Source organism: Pseudopodoces humilis, chromosome 3 (assembly GCF_049639895.1).
Source record: "Pseudopodoces humilis isolate 2021_Gansu_Grassland_sample_001 chromosome 3, ASM4963989v1, whole genome shotgun sequence".
Classification (NCBI taxonomy): Eukaryota; Metazoa; Chordata; class Aves; order Passeriformes; family Paridae; genus Pseudopodoces; species Pseudopodoces humilis.
Genome location: NC_142202.1, coordinates 42,484,528 through 42,501,950, shown reverse-complemented (window position 1 = coordinate 42,501,950; position 17,423 = coordinate 42,484,528). Strand labels below are relative to the sequence as shown.

The 17,423-nt window shown below is 43.1% G+C and overlaps 1 protein-coding gene across 1 annotated transcript in view; it reads right to left on the bottom strand.

Annotated features, from left to right (window-relative positions):
- Window positions 1-4,061: 4,061 nt before the first annotated feature.
- PGBD5 (piggyBac transposable element derived 5) overlaps window positions 4,062-17,423 on the bottom strand; it is a 68,448-nt gene continuing 55,086 nt past the window's right edge. The window contains exons 6-7 of the mRNA XM_005518553.2: window positions 13,205-13,310; window positions 4,062-11,733 (exon numbers count right to left, since the gene is read on the bottom strand). Of these exons, the coding sequence (XP_005518610.2) occupies window positions 11,538-11,733; window positions 13,205-13,310 (302 nt within the window). The 3' untranslated portion in view covers window positions 4,062-11,537. The remainder of the gene's footprint in view (window positions 11,734-13,204; window positions 13,311-17,423) is intronic.

Below are 17,423 nucleotides of genomic sequence, written 5' to 3'. Positions count from 1 at the left end.
AAAAAAAAAAAAAAAAGGGGGGGGATCAAGGCATCATGAATTGCATTGTTAAGTGATCTGTAAAAAAATTATAGATTGTAGAGTTTCACTGGGTCTAGATACGAGTGTTCTTAAGGTGAATTTGTCACTTTGGTGTTCTTTTAAATTTCCCTGTTGACAAGTTAGACTGTCAGTTTAAGCAGACTAGCAACGTTTTATTTGCTGTGTGTGTTAGTTCACTGAACAAGTTTTATGAGAGTCAACCATCAAGACCTTGCAAAGAAAACAATCCTTAGACATCAAGAACATAAGCCAAAACATTCTAAATCAGTATCCATTCAAAGTTCTGTTAAAGGAGACCTCTTGTGCTTTTTGTTCTCTTTCCTGCAAGGGCCCAGCAGAAGATTACAAACACTGTTTTTATTTTTAAAAACAAAAAGGGGGAATTATGGATGCTAACTGTGAAGCAGGGAGCACGGTGCCTTTGGAAATTGCAGGCCGCATAGCTTTCTCAGTCTTGCCTGAGAAAGTGGCCTGGGAAATCATAAGGAGGAATTAAAACAATCCTCAGAGACAGAAAACAGCCTTGCAGGTGCTGTTTGTCTGTTCCTTGTTTTCTGGCAAGAGAAGGTCGAGGGGTGGTGTACCCCACTGACCAATGATGGTGATGTGTTAGTTTACTAACCAGTAAGAGTTTCCTTTCTGTACTTTTCACGTATCGGTCTATAAAAAAGACCTGAAGCAATAAACAGAGAGAAAATTCTCCTGATCGACTCCTAGACAGTCTGTGTCATTCTTCTCGCTGTTCCTAATAGAGCGACACAGAGGAACACCAGCAGGCACAGAATTACATTTTTCTTTGCAAGTGTTGGATGGGATCTTTCCTCTGTGGCTGGGTGCAAATACAGTTGCCTATGCTTGGAGACCGACTTTTCCAGTCCATATGTCCAAGATATAACTATGCCCATTAATTCATGTGTTTGTCTTTATCCCAAACAATTTCAATCTGAGAAGGCTGGGATACTGATAGACTAGTAGGCAACAAACACTTGCAATTCCTGAGAGTGATTTGCAATTTATTTTGGTGTGGCTGCCTTGCAGACGCTAATCTTACAGTAAATAAATGTCTCTCCCCTCCCCACTTTCCCCTCAAACTTTTCCGTTTTTTGGGGATTATTATTTGGCATCATTGCAGCTGACTGTTTCTAAATCTTGTGTGTGTCAAGGAGAGATGGAAGAGGTTTGCTCTGCTGTCTCCCAAAAGGGTCTGAGACAACACTGCCATCTTAAATCCCGCCTTGTTGCCCTTGGGGAGTCTGAATCTGGCAGGAGAATATCTAACATCTCTTTTAAGGTTGCACTCCAACCCCGAGTCACAGAAGTAGACAAAGGAGCATATTTTGGCTTGTTGCACCTTGGCATGTTCACACTGCAGTTGGTAGCAGCTGCCTCCAGGCCAGTGCAGGGCGATGGCTGCGCTGCAGGAGGTGAGTCCGTCTGCTCAGGGGAGCTGATTTTCATCCAAGTTTGTGGATTGCCAGTTCCCCATGAATCTGAGAACCTCCCTTGCTGCTGCTTTTGCTTCTTTGATGAAGGATGGACTGTAGATTCCCAGGCAGAACCTGTGACAGGAAATGTAATCTGCAAAAAAACCCTGGTGAAATACATGAATCCCACACCAGTATCCCTGGCACAGGTGTTCCTGAAGAATCCTGTCCAAGTCCTCACCTGGGGAAGTGGGAATATCAGAGAAGCAAGAGAGGTTTCCGTCTTCTCAATTCCCATCGCCTTTTGGGTATTGACTTCTTAACCTCTCATTCCCAAGGACAAAACTGTGACTGTGCTGCAATCTAAGGAAACTGCCGCAAAGCCCGGCTCTGAGGAGAGAGGAGATGGCTTGGCTTTGCAGGGGTCTGATGAGATGCCATTCATTACTGCCTGTAAAGTGCTTTTTCAAATCTCAGGTGAGGGTGCTTTAGGAGAGTCTGTGCTTTGACTTGGTGACAGCTGGGGGTGTTCTTCTCTGCAGTGTCTGTGAGGTGGCATTTTTATTCTCTCTGCTCCTCTCTGGGGACAGAGGGACAAGTGCAATAGCATGTTAGAAAACACTGCAAAAGGGAATGTTAAGTTTGGCTTAATTAACAAAGACCATGTTGTTGGAATTAATTGCAAATTCTCCTGAGAATAATTCCACAGGAAACTGAGTTACTGCAGGCCCTGGCCTGATCTGAATGTATGGCAGTGTTGTAAATGACAGCGCCAAGGTAACGCGTGTGTCTGTGTCAATCAGATCCTGTGTTTCATAACTTCGTAAATTAAATTCCTTCTTTTATTCAGTCAGTGTGCTAGAGATGATTTGCATTGCTTATTGTACCTCTGATGGTGTGGCCTGATCAGACACAGCGTTAGCTCTGGTCATGGCACATCCAGGGAACGAAGTGCTGTGCTGCTGGGGACGACTCTCCAGCCATGACAGGGAGCAAGGAGAAATTCTCATTTGGTTTATGCCACAGCTGCACATCTCATCTGGTGTGTAGCTGGTCTCGCTGCAGGGGCTTGTGATCCTCTCCTCGGGTCTCTCCAGCTGTGTGTGCCCATGGAACAATGTAGGGAGCCACCTGTGCGCGGCTGTACCCGTCTCGGGGAGCCCTGCCCTGAGCCAGGGTGTGGTCATGCTGCTCCATCGCCCTGATGATGCGCCTACACCTTTCCAGCCTCTGCACTCCTATGGGATGAGCCAGCCCCCACTCTGAGCTGCAGGCATGCACTGTGGTTTGATTGCTTCTCGAGCGTGGATGTGACCTCTCAGAGCAGAAACCTGCGAGTTCCTCCCGTGCTGCTCAGCAGTGACTGTTGTGGTGCAAAAACCACACAGCAAAGGAGGAGTCTGTTTCTTGTGTGAAGAGGCCAGACTGCTTTTCAGACCAGCATTAAGGGCTGCCAATGCAGCTACTTACATATTGAAAAGATTTCTAAGATCTTGGCTGTGTTGAACAGCCAGAATCTCTTGCCCCCCCCCATTTTTGTGATACTAAGCAACCTCCAGAAAATAGTCCCCTCTGAGGAACTGTGTCCATAAAGACATCAAATAAGTTAAGGGGCTTGCTGCTGGTTGCTTCTCTTAATGTTTTGTTTTCCCTGGAATTCTGGCTTTTTCTTATCACAGCTTAGGTGCAAACTCAATTCCTTCATGTGAAAAAGAAACACCCTGAGCAAATCAGACATGGCAGCCTGACAGACCCTGGCCAGAGGTCAGTGTTGAGCCACACTCCCACACCTGGAGATGCCGGGCAGCCCGGTCCCAGGGGAGCCTCTGCAGCCACACAGCCCAAGGCACAGGGGAAATCTTTACTGTGGTTGTTGGCAAAGATCGACTGCAACCCCACTTGTGTTCTCCTGCAAGGCTTCTGCTGCCTTGGAGTAAGGTTTAAACCAGGTCCTAGCAACTCGGTGACTTGGAGCTGTGAAACAGCTGCCATCTGCAGATCACACGTGTCTGGTTTTGCCTGCAAATGCCACTGGTTTGGCATGCAGGTTGTGGGTTTGGTGGCTACCACTGGTGGTACAGACAATGCTTGTCAGAAAGAGCTTGAGCAGTGAGCTGGTTCTGTTCAGCAGAGATACTTGAGAGCTGGGATAGCTCTCTCTGTCCTTGTGTCCACCCTGCTCTGCCCTGACGTGGCTGGGAAGCGTTGCTTGTTGGGTCAGGATGGCATGGGGGGGGGGACAGTGGTCCCCTTGCCTATGCCTGGGTGCAGACTACACTGGAAGGCTTTTTCAAGTCAATTCTTACTAAAGAAAATTCCTTTGTCACCAGTGGCTGAATAAAGGTGGTAGGTTTATGATTCTAACGTTTTCAGAGTGTGAACATGTAACTCGCAGTATATTCTCTACGTCCTTTCACTTATGCACCCAGAGCATGACCAAACATCTTCCCCACCTATTTCAGAAAAGAACAAGACAGGAAAAGCAACGGGTAATATATCTGACTGTATTTCAAAGTTGTTGATTGTAAACAAACTTTGTTGAAGAAAGAAAATCACATGACAAGATATCAGAGTGATACTATAAATCCATTTTGTTATTGTTGCCACACTTCACATTTTTGGAACTCGGAATTCAGCTTATGGTGTACAAAACTTGTAAAAATTTATTGCAAGCGTGCCTTTGTGTAGAACAAAACCGGTGTCACAAAAGTAGTTCCCTGTCCCATGCAGAAACACAGTTGTGTGTCTCTTACTGTGAAGAGGTCACACACCTGCATTTCCTGAAAGACTTGGCTGTTATAAAATTGCTCTGAGAAGATTTTTAAAATGAAAAAAAAAAAAAAAAGTCATTTACAGTGAATACTTTACCTCTGTAATTTATGTTTTCAACAGAAATCTTTAGAATTATAAAGAATATGGAACTTTGCAACAGAACTGCAGTTGCTGATGGTGTGAGCACAGCCCAGTGGTCTTGAAAGCACTCAGCCAGCTAAGGCCCATCTTCGCATTTGGAACTGTCACTGCATTTGATGGAATGTAAGTTGCACACATTGAAAAATAAATGAAAACAAAACGTTGAGGGGGAGATTCCTTCTCTGGAATCCCCACTGTTCCTGTTTCTACTGTGGTGCTTCCATGATCTTTAGCTTCCATGCTGTGCTGACATGCAGCAGTGCTGTGACTCCAAGGCTGATGACTACTGAACATGTATAGTCTAAGGAAAGGCCTGCAGTGAGGCCAGGGATGTAGCTAAAGCAGGGTTTGTGATACTAAATCAGCTATGCAGACTGGTTATGTTAAACATCAGCCTGTTCTTTTAATTCAAAGGCAGCAGGAGAAGGGGGTAAACATGCTGGAATGATGAGAGTTAGAATGGATCACCTGGCTCCTCTCCCTCCACATGCCCATCCTCTGAACTTTCCTCTGCCTTCTCAAACCCACTGTTACCCCTGAACTCCTCGTGTCGGACCATGCTGATTAGCCTCACCTTTACAGGATCAGATTAATCACTGGCATAAACCTGAGTTTTGTTATCTCTTACATCACCTCAGACCATGGGATCAAGCTGTTTTTTTATTTCAGTACTGAAATACCAAGCAAAGATTTGGTTTATGTCCAGAAGAAAAATCCAGGTTGCAAAATAAGTCTGAGAGACCTGCAACCTATTTTCCATCAAATGAGCAACTATGTTTCACAGAGACATGCAAATTGTTCAGCAGTCACATTTTGCAAATGCCTTGACACAGATTATTTGAGAACAAGACCACAAAGTTACTTTGACACAAGTGGGTTGGGGTTCTGGACAGCCGAACCTAGGGCACTGTGTTTTGCTTTTCAATTTCTAGGCTTTCTGGGGGGACCTAGTGGAAATAGGTCAAAATGCTCTGAAGGCCAGAGCACAGTGCAAATACTTGAAGTGTGAAAGCATTTGCTGGAGTGTTTATTATAGAAACAGAGTTGCCAGGGTTGGGAGCAAACTGCACAGGCCTGGCATTTTCCCTTTCCTAGAAAAACTTCTGAGACCAGCTTGACTATGAAGTCTCCTTGTCCAAGGAGCTTGTATTGCAATTTGTGATCTTGTATCTCCCAAGCTTTTTTCCCCAGTCAGGTCCTGCACGTCACGGTCCTACAGCACAGCATGACAGTCCTCTGCCACTGGGCTCCTCACCCAGGGCCCCCAGCCATCCAAGGTTTTCCAGGTACAGAAAATGATGCTTTTGTCAGTAAGGTTTTCGCACTACACACCACGTGGACCACCTTGTCATCCAATAAAGCAATTATTACTTCTAAAGTGTGATACAAAAGGGATTTACCACTTAAGGCCTTTTTGTGATACCTAGCAGCTGTTCACCAAACCCATCAGAGTGAAAGGGCTTCAAAAAACAAAGCAAAACACAAAATCCCCAGACCCTGTCAAAGGTCTGTCTATGACAGCAATGCAGAGCTGAGGAACGTTACAGCTGGAGCAGTGGGTGTGGTGCTGCTGAAACCTCTCTGGGGTCTATCCAAACCTGCTGGGGCAGCACTAGTGGAGCAAAGTAGACAACACCTTCACAATGATTGCAATTGGAACAGCCTGCAGAAACAATACCCTGCTTCATTCATCTGAGATCTGCAAAACAGCAGAAAGGACCAGCAAAGCCACGCTGCAAAAGTAAACTGAAGGGCAATTCTGTGTTGTCAAGTCTTCCAGACTGACCAAGAACCTTCAGGATGCTTTGGATATGTTCTAAATGCAAGGAATGAGGGAAGCAAAGGAAAGTGTGGGGCAGAAAGCTTCTCCAGGGCTGGATTTCCAGAGGGACAAAGATGTCACTTAGAAGAAGATTCTTTTTACAGAGCACAGCTGTTCTCAGCTGTTTCCCAACAGTGAGGTGATGATACAGAGGTGCTTCCAGTTCATGATTCTTCTGGAAACGAAGGAAAGTTTATGAAGAGTTGGAACAAGAATGAATATATATCAAGTAGCACTGATCACAGGCTTGCTTTTGAGTAGATGATGTGATGTGTTGGTGCAAGTATCCTAGTTAACAGCAGGCCAAATATATACCTGCTTTGAGCTTAGAGTTCCTTGCCTTTGTGAAACTGTGAACAGGACTTTGACACTTGAATGGTTTTCTCAGCCAGACTGAGATGAGCTTGTTTTACAAACAACCAATCTTACATCAGTCTGAGCTTGAAGAAAGTACCATGGCAAACTCTGTAACAGAGGTGGATGGAAGACTTCATACTCCATCTAAGCCTCAGTGACTTTTCTCAACTCAGTCATTATTTGTCTGAATTTCACATTATTTACTGGACTATTGCAGAGCTTCAGATTTTCCATTTATCTCTTCTAAGATCCTCTAGGCTTGTTGGACTTCTACATTTTATCAAATTTTCTCTCACCTTTAGTGCAATTTGGTTTTGACTCATGCCAGCCTGTATGAAGGAATCCGTGCTAAGTCCCCTTACTTAGGGGGAAATGATATTTGGCATGCTTTCATTTCTAGTTTGGAAAAGTGCTTTTGAACAAGAACCAAGTCACTGAAAACACAGAACATGGCCTTAATCAGCAGGAATGCAAACTCTACAGTTTCACCACCTCCCTTATCTAGGCTGTGCCTTGGTGTCTGGTAGGAGAGGAGCTTTGATAAGCTAATGATGCCTCACGAGTGCTGAGGTTGTTACAGCACTCTGCAATCCTTGCTTGGAAAGTACCAGAGATACACAGAATTATCAAAGCAGCATAACCCTCCCCTCGTCAGTGAATCAGCTCTAGTACAAGCGGACTAAGGTGTGGAAGAATGAGATACTGGAGGCCTGTTTCACTACTCACCAGCTCAAGACAGACTTCTAAATAACTGTTAGAAAGAAAATAACATCTTCAGGAAAAAAAAGGTCACAGAAATGTAGCTGGAGGTAAAGAACAGGAATGCTGCTTTTGAATTGCTAAATTCAATTTTCTCTGAAGAAAACAAAGTTGTACTTCTATAAACCATGATTCCTAGACTAAATGTATATAGAAGGGCTGGGGATAGAGAATAGAAACAGAAAATGGAGATGAGATTTCTTTAAATTGTGCCCTATTGTCAAGTGTACAGATGGGCTGAAGTAAAAAGTGGCAGAATACCTGCAAGCCCTTGAAGCATTTTTCAACTGAGACAACAGTGGAAACCACTTCCCAGTGGCCTCTAAGCTCTGGCAAGAGCGGTATTACACACTGGGAAAAGAAATGTTTCCAAGAATGGATTGTGGCACGACAGACATTTCCTGAAAGAACTGTGCATAGAAGGTGGTTGGTACGTCTCACTGATGGTCTCGGTTCTTTGAAACAAAGTTTGCATACCATGAACAAGTAATGATCAGATTTTAGAAGTACATGTCAGTCAGTGAAAATTCAATTCAGAAGGAGAGAAAGGAGCTGTGCTGTGCTCCCTTCACTACTTCAGTGTCAAACTTCTTTTTTTCCTGAAAAAGTTTAGAGACATTGCTCTGTGACCTGGTCAGCATTTCGACTGCATTTTACCTACTGCTGAGTTCTCAGATCTCTTACCCAGATTGTCTTAAGGCTACAAACAAGCCAAGCTATCATTTCACAAGCTATTGCACAATTAGACACACACACACACTATACTGAGCATCCTTGCACTACTTTGAGACTTTTTTCCTCCCCTTTAATTAGGGAGAAGCTTTAATGTTACAAGCAGGTGGGGAACCAAATCTGAGTAAGCCAGTTTGCAGTAAAGGAAATAATCCTACACAGGCTGAGCTGCAATTGACAAACTTTAGCCTTTTAAAAATTATCCTGTATCTTCTTTAATTCCTTTGCCTTGGTTGTTGTAACAGAAAAAGTGCAAGATGCTTTTTCAGCAAGGAGAAATCTTAACTTTCCCCAGCCCTATCCACTTCCAGTCAATAAAAGGAAAAGATGAAGGGGAAGAGTCATCTGTAGATATAGACTAGACTTTGGTGGCTTTTGCTTGTTGGCTTTGAGAGCCAAAATCCAGGCATTTTGTACATACAAATATATATAAATATTTTTGCTTACTTATGGAATGTTTGTGCATGATAAGAACAACAGTTCAAAATGATGAGGGATAGTTAAGGCTAAGAAAATGAAATTCATTGCAAAGCTATAATTTTGTCTTCATTTTTCTCCTTTACAAAGGAGACTAAAGCATCTTCCCTGTAATAGTCAGCCACTGTGTAATCCCCCATCAACACCAATTCTAGGGAAAACTACTCAGGACCCAGTCCCTGAGGAAAAAGCTAGGACCTCATGATTTGAGCTCAAGTAATCCACATAATTAACTGCATACATTGGTGAAAAGTTAAATATTCCAAGGCCTCAGGCCTACTGTCACCTAAAAAAGAAAAGGCATTTTGTGTATGGGATGGCCTAGATCTAGGCCTTTAAGCATACATAGTTATGTAACAATTGGCCAAGGGCTCCAGATTTATCCCAGGGGCCTACAACATAACTGGAGAGTGGTCTGCCTACTCCTCAGAAATGCCAAGTGGCTCCAAGGTGGTCTTGGAAACTATCCCATGTCTGCTGGGCGCATGGGCATCCTGCACATACCCCAGCATGGCATGGGAATGTAAGGAAGCAGCTACTGTTCATTTAAGCCATCCCATCAGCAAAGTTTCAGCAAAACTTTTCCTTACTGCCCTAGTTTTAACTACCATATAAATTTATGGGATGTAACTTCCTGATCCAATATAGGCTGGCTTTGTCTGAAGCAGGGAGCAAGAAGAACACTCCCTGTAATTTCCTGAAAAAAAGGAAACTGTAGGTTTATATTGCTGAACGTTTATTTTTCATGCTTCAGGCTAGCTGCTTTCTGCCTTTGAATACTTAGAAGACTGACAAGGACCAGCTGTCAAACACACTCAGTCTGAAGAGGGGTGGTCTCAGTTCTCTGCAGGGCCAAGAAATTTTGAACTCATCCTTGGGTTCCTGTGCAGCTTGGCATTGTCAAGGGCTAGAGTGGTACCAACCCACCCCCTTCTTTTGTGGAGGCCTCAGTGCACAAAGTTTTGTCCTTTCTCTCATGTTTCCTGGTTGGAGACCTTGTGGACTGAGAAGTGAAAAGGAGGCTTAGGAATGCCTCTGCTGTTCATTGTGCAGCTGGCAGGCAGAGCAGGATGTGTGGGACAGGCTCCAAGCTGTAGCACGAGCAGAACCACCATGGAGTTGGCCATCCCCTTCTCTCCTTGCAACCAGGTGAGATCTGCCTCTAGGTCTATGCCAAACAGTTAAGAGTTTGGTGGAAACAGAAAGGTGTCAGTGCAAGGATACTCCACGGGCTAGTCATTCATTTACTAACCCCTGCTGGATTCTTCCTCTGTTATTATTTACATGCTGTGTATTTGCACGTCACAGAATGATGAAATCTGAGGAGTTTCCACATTTATGTTGGTTACCCTCTATTGCCTCTTGTCAGACAGATACATGTAACCTGGTGAGATTTACACTGATAAATCAATCATTCACTCCATTCCTCTTGAATCAACTCGAGTCATTCTTTGGGAGTAAAACTTTTCAGGCTTGGGGTCCTCTAATCAACATGGTTTTTGCCCTGTAAATTAATGCAATTCATCATTGCTAACCTTCAGAATATGTAGTTTTTTGATGAGTTGTGGACTGAAATCAATAAAGTGTAGAGGGCAGGGTAGTACTTCCCCTCAGTATTGATTCCCTGGTTTCAGTCATACCTCTCTCTTGGCATTGCTTTCTGAAACTCCAGTGACTTCCAAATTCCACAAGCACCAAAACATGGCCTTGGCCACCAGCTCACGATGATGCTTGTCCTCTACAGTGTCACTGAGAACAGAAGAACTCTTTGAGCTTGCTCTGTTTAAACAAAGTTTAAGGTTGGTTGCAACTGGACTTTTCCTTCTCTAAAACACAATGCTACGTTATTTTGCTAAACATGTAATCTGCTTAATTACAACTACTGTGACAAGCCCTGAACTCTACCAAAAAGAATTCCTACAGAACACCCCACCGTGATAATGGGAAACATTTGGCTATTAGTGACTTTTTTTTCTCTGCCAACTGTGTGCCAAACAAAATTCTGAAGTGGACCAAAAAGGTCTTGACAGTTACCAAAAAAGAAGCAAGAAATTGCTGTTCTTAAAACTTTAACAGTCTGTTACATTAGCTTTTTAAGCAACATTTAAGATACAGTTGAAATCAAGAAAAAATATAGTTGATATATTTTGATTTCTCACCTGTACACTGACCGTGGCAGTTAAGATGTGAGGCAGTATTACTTACTGGTTTACTCACTGTTAATACTTACAGTATTAAACACTGTTTATGTATAAAACATTTCACCCTGGTTAAAAAAGAAAATCAGTGTAATGTATTTGTCATTTTAAATTCACTGATGTAATTGGTTTCTCCTAATTTTCCTGTGTTCTAACTGGGATCAAATTGTCTTATGTTACATTAACAAAACAAGGGAGGGAAAAAAAAACCCACAGAAAGAAAAAGTCACGACTGGTCTTCAGTTCCTGGCTGCCTGCCTGTGAAGGTGGTGTTTGTCAAGATGCCTGCTGCAGTGCTCCTGTGCTGGGCTGCTCTGCCTGTCCCAGCGGAGGACAGCAGCGACGCCTTGCGGGATGGCAGCCGTGCTCAGCCACAGCCCACAGTGCAGCCTCACGGGGCTTGTCCTGCAATTTAGTAACTCCAAGGAAGGGCAGAGTTTCCTGTAATACCTGTCTAGGACTGCTGAGCTGTGCCAGCTTCTGACAAGCTCTGGGCCCAAGAGGAACTTTACAAGATGACCCTGTTCAACAAATAGCATTGAGATGATGGCTAATTTAAGTCTGTTTTGGGTGTACAGATTCCCACAGGGCATTCACATATGCATTTTGTGTCAGCTTTTCCAGTGCCACCTTCTGCATGACATGTTTACATCCAGCTGATACTAGGAGCACAGTTTGCACCTCTCTAGTGGCATCACTTGGCATTTTTGGATGACAGCACTGGTGGTGTCACAAGTTCCTTGCTTTGCCACTCCAGGTGTGGTATCTTCTGCTTTCCCTCCAGCCCCTGCCTACGCCACCAAGAGCAAAGCATCAATGGGTGGGTGAGGTGTCCTCCAAGCCCAGAAGCTCCTTTACAAGTCTTTCACCAAACTGTGCGCGGCTGTACCTTGTCACATGGTAGGCCTCTGACATTTTGTAGAGGATGTAGGCATTATTTATAGCGATGCTGATGGCAAACCAGAACACTTGTTGCCAGGTCTTATTTGGTTTGTGAGAAATGAAATACCTAAAAGCCAAGAAAGGAGAGAAAAACACTGTTCAGCCAAACAATTGCAGCTGGGATGCAAGAAATCACCCCAGACAAAGATCCTGCAGTCCCAAAGGAGAAGCAGACTTGGGATTTAATGCCTGGTTGAAGTACTATTTAAAGAAATTTTGCACAATGTATTTGACAGTCATTTACAGCAAATTTGCACAATTTTGGAGATTTCTGTTAGTGTGTAGAAGAACAGACCTCCTTGCTCTCAGAAGCAAACTGCAGCAATACTCTCACCTCTGTAACGCTCCACGTCAATAAGAGTAGTGATAAACATTCCTTGAGCTCACCCATGACAAATATCCTTGTGATGTAGAGGAGGGAGATGTAGGTCTGAATCCCTTCAATTTGTAACTAAAAAAAAGCCTCAGTCACATTACATTACAGTTTTGGAAAGCTTGCTGATGCTTCTCCTCATGTTTATTGTGAGCAAAGAATGATTGCTGCTGCTGTCAACAGTAGGTGGGAGGATGTGGGGGTAGAGCGAGAGCGTACACTGCTGGTAGGTGGACCACAAGGCAGAACTAGAAAGAACTGATATCTTTATATTTAGGTTCTGACTAATTCTAGGACTGCCAGAATATTCTCTCTTCAGTCGTAAGATTTCCCCTTCTCCCATTTTCCTACTTTGATTTTTTAGTAACCATTTAAATCTACTACCCCAGCTCTTTTCTGCATTGATTTCTTCAGATCAGATCCCAACATCATCCTCCAGCGACCACCTCCTCCTCTTTCATGTATTCTACTGAATTCTTGCTGCCTTGCCCAGAACTGGCTTGAAAAATCTGTGCTGCTTTTTCTCTCTTCTCAATTTCTAGTTCTTGAAATCTTCTGCACCTCATTGCTATTCCCACAGCCAAGCTTCACTAATGCTATTCTTATTCACTTCTGTTCCTCCCTGCTACATTAAGAGCTAACACCAAGGACACCAACTGGAATTCAGGAGCCAAAAGTTACACATTCTGCTCTCTCATCATATATAGATCAGCTTTACATGTGTAAATGAATGTCTTTTTTCTTCTGGCTCCAGGTGACGCAAATATCACCAGGACAGATTATCAACCATCTACTGTTAGAGGTGGAGAGCTGAATTAGCCTGAGAGACTTGTGGGGCTGCTAGACCCTTGTTGATTTCTCTATCATTCTGCTGGCTCATCCTCCCATCACTTCTTAAAAGTCATTTATAAGATGCAAAGGACCTGTGTATCAACATTTCTTTTTTTTTGACTGATGGATGGGTGGATAGAGCCAAACCAATACCAGCAATGCAGTTCTTGCTTTGGGCAGAGCCAGCATCTGATCTTTGATTTAAACAGAAGTTCTGTCAAAGACTCAGTGAAAGCAGCATTGGGCCCTTGGATTCAGCTCAACATGAAGTCAAACCTTGCAGCAACAGAGAAGGTGTGAAAGAAGTACACATAAACATGCACATCTTACTTACTTGCTGTATTTATCATCATATTTGCAGATATAGCTAAGGTGAGCAGCAAAGGCTTCAACTGCCAGTGGGCATGGAATTTCTCCGCTTTTTCTCTTAATTATAACTCCTGCATCAATTAGAAACATAACAGTTTTAAACTGACATCATAATTCTAGCAATTGAAAAATATGTTTTCTATATATGGTTTATAAAATAAACATTATTGATAGTTTTCCCCCTAAAGCTGGAAAAAACAGAGATGCTAATTTGATTTCTTTTTCCACAGGTAGTACACTGAGCAAGCAGAAGGGGAAGAAAGGGGAAAATTTTTCAGTTGGAAATGAAAAGACGTTAGACACAAACATCTTTGCCGTATATTCAAAGGAACCCACACATTACCATAGTCCCACAGTGGCCACCTACAGACAGTATTAGTCTCTTTTTTTTGGGTCACAAGAAGTCTTGGTCACCACTAGAGCAGTGACTTGCTGTTATATGCTTTGAATTCTGGAGGTTCCAAATTAGTCTCTTGAAATTAAATCCTTTTCTTATCTCCACCCATGGGGGCCAAGAACAACATTACCTTCTCTTCAGTGGGTGCCAATTGACACAGAGAAGAAAATGCAGTAAGAAGGAGCCAACTGGCTGAACTCAGTGAAGCCAGAAGTGAAGCTGGTGGGTGATTTTGGTCTCTTTGAAATGAAAAGCAGCCTGGCTCCTGCTGTGGGGAGCCAGAGCTCAGAAGCACCCGTAGGTTGTTCACTGGAGCTGAGCACACATTTCTCTGCCTGAAAGTGTTGCTTCCTGTCCTGCCTGGTCAGCTGGCTTGGTAATTCAGCTCATCACGGGGGATGGCCATCCTGCCTACTGCAGAAATCTGTGGAAAGGCAACAGGCACCACCCTGCAGCCTTCTACCAGCCACTCTTTGCACAGACAGATGCTAGAGCAGGTTATTCCAACAACAGGCCCCATTCCCTCATGTGGTCTATCTTTGACCTGGCCTTATCCAACACTAGGGCAGTATTTTAAGTCCAATGCCCTCCTAAGAAACCCCACCAGCTCTTTCCTGATTTTTTGCTCCTATCCTTCTTCCCTCTTCCTGGGGAAAGCTCTCTGTCATGGTTTGAAACCAGTAACTAAAAAAATTACTTATTTCTTGCTGTGAGATATGGATTAGAATAAGAGCAAAACAGGCTTAAAACTTAAAAGAAATAAAGACAGTTTATTAACAAAACTACAAGAATAAAAATACCAGAATAAACTTCCAGAAAACCCTTTTATCTCTCACTACTTGACCATTCTTTTGTACAAGTGACAACATAGAGACAAAAAACTTTAGAACTTTGGTGGTTAAAAACAGTCCTAATTCTTGCTACAGTCTATTTATCAGTCTTTGTAGAGAAACAGAAGTCTCCTTCTGCTAATCTATGGAGTTTCTCACAAGAAAACTATTTCTGTTATAGTTTTCCATTGCCCTGATGCCAGCTGCCTGGAATCTGTCATCAGATTTTCTCCTCCCATTTCACATCACTCTGAGGTGTGTATGGGCCATGAGTCTAGGGATGTCATTTTAAGGATGAGTTATTCAAAGGCAGAAGTCTTCTTCATCTGTCTCTGTGAGCTTTCCTGGAAAACAGTTTTCTCATTGCCCCCAAGGCTTCAAATCTTCGCTCAACTTTGTTCCAGCACCTCACTGTATCACAATTACTCTTTCTTTTGCTCAAAATCCACACTTTGAACACTCCATTCCTCCCAATATACTTTGTCATGAATTAAAGGAGTCTTTTTAAACTACTATTGTCCATCTCCATAGCTTTAACAGAAAGATATTTTCAGCTTATAAAGCATCTACTTATTCTCTCCCCCATCTAAAACTTAACTTTTTTCTCACTGTTTTTGGTGGTTTTATGATGTCTTCTTTATGCTGATTGTCTCTTTCTTTCTCTGTCTCTCTGGGAAAAAGGAGTAATCTGTACGTTTTATCCAGGTAGTAAAAGAATTAAAAGCTTTAGAAAAGCTGCAAGAGTTCATGGTGTCAGGTTTCAGTCCAGCAGCAGAAACTGAAAACTAAACCAGGCTGGCCGGCTCTGCTTTCTTTTCCTCCCACCCCCGCCTTCATCTTCTGCGGCCTTGTCCAGCCTGGGGCGGGGGGAAGGAGGAGGCCATGACAGAGCCTTGTTACCTTGTCAAAAGCCAGAAACTAAAGAGATCAAGAGAGCTCTGACTGTACATCTTAAGGGGGTGTTCACAAGTTGACTTAACTTTTTAATGGTCAAAACTGCTGTCAATTCTTAGAAATGACTGATAATTGGTCAGGAGGAAAGACTCCCATCAGCCACCAGCACTTTCAACTTCCTTAGCTCCTAAAACCGCCTTAAAGGTAAAGCCACCCCATGACACTCTATGTAGGAAGGAAGGGTGGGTAAAACAAACTTAGAGCATAGGAGTCTGTTCCCTAACTTTTGACCTCATGCCCCCACAGGTTTCAATTGGTGGCTCTCCAGGGTATGAAGCACCACTTAATCCACAGCTACAGCACACTGCTGAGCCAGGCTCCCTTCTCTCAGGTACAACACTATTTTCTCCAGGTCTAGAGAAGCACAGGTTTGGTTGCATCCTTTCTCAGCATCATCTCAGTACAGGTACAATCCTTCGCTTTTTCATTTCTCAGGCTTTCAAGAAAACTTTCTTCGCCTTCCTTCTGCCAACTCTTTTACAATGGGCCCTTAAATGCTACTCACGTTTTGATTACATACTTCACCATTTCATTCCTCCAGCTGGAAGTCTCATTCCATCCATTATCTCTGTCAAGCCCCCTGTGCTGTCCTAGCTGGCAGGCTCTATTTTGAAGCCAGTATGTGACACATACTAAATGTCATATTACAGCTGAGCCATGCAGAAATTTATTTTGGGTGTTTAAAGTCTGATCTTCCAAGAGTCCAAAATTATATTACCTCTGAATTGTTCAATACACTCTCCTTTCACCTTTGCCTCCTCAAGCTGAGTGTAAATGTAGTCCAAGAAGCAGGGGGAAAAACCAATCAAACAAAAAAATTCTTCATTACATTGATGTGTGAATATTATAGTGTGGTTTTGACTCTTTTAATGAGTCCTACACATATCTGGCCAGCATGAGGTAAAAAGGAACTGATACACCACCAGCCTGCTGCATTAGTGCTGCAAAATCACTTGCCATCTCATCAGGGAAGGTAAGTATGTTCCTGGTACAAGTGTTATAAAAAAAAAAAATCACCTTCTTTCTCCTCTTGCTCTCTTCTCTTTCTTCCCCTTCTCTTTCTTTGAAGGGTTTGTATTTCCTTTGCAATTTGCTTTGTATTCATAATCTTTAAAAGAATGCATTGCAGTGACAGAACCATATACTCTCTATCACTTCCTATTATATTCCCCATAATATTCCCCTGCTTTGAGAATATAAAAAGCTTTATAGGCATACTATTTTTAGCCTTTCCTAGGCTTGTTTCATAGCCACAGCCTACCTTCCCAGGGAAGGCACCTGCCAGAGCTGGGTCATTCCTAGCTGCAGGTCTCTGTGGCACGTGGTCCTGAGCCAGCTGACTCATTGGCACATCCGATGAGCCACTTCCCCTCCTGGTCCTCCCCCAGCACTGCTGTGTTCCCATCCCTGGCAGCACTCCAGGGAACACACCACCTGCACTGCAGCCACAGCCTGCCTTTGCTTCCATGCTGGAAAGCGTGCTGACTGCCAGCCTCCATCCTGTTACCATAGAAAGGCACCAGCTTCTGGCTTTGGGGTTCTTCTAACCCTTTTATCCTTTTAATTTGAATTTTTAAGCTGTATGCTTTGTGAAGCAAAGCTTAGGAAATACTACCTCAAATAAAACAAGCCAAAAGACAAAGGTTTACATATGTTTGCTTCTTCAAAACACTTATCCTAAGCCTATCTAGAATCATACTTTTTTAAAAATGGGAGTCCCACTAATACACCAGCACTTGCATCCATCTTGTCAAACCCTGAGATTTCATAACAATATAAAAGAAGGGGCATTGCATGACTCAAGTGCTATCTGGCTTTTTATCAGGACTTTGATTTCTTACAGTTCTTTATCTGAATTGCTGACATTCAGCAGTGTTCTATGCTTAGTTATTGACTGTTGAGCTTTTAAGTACAGCTAGTTGGTGAAGAGCACCTGTGGAAGGTCTCAGAAAGAAGCTACTTAAAAAGATCTTGGGTTTAACAGTTTCTTGCTGAAGATATTA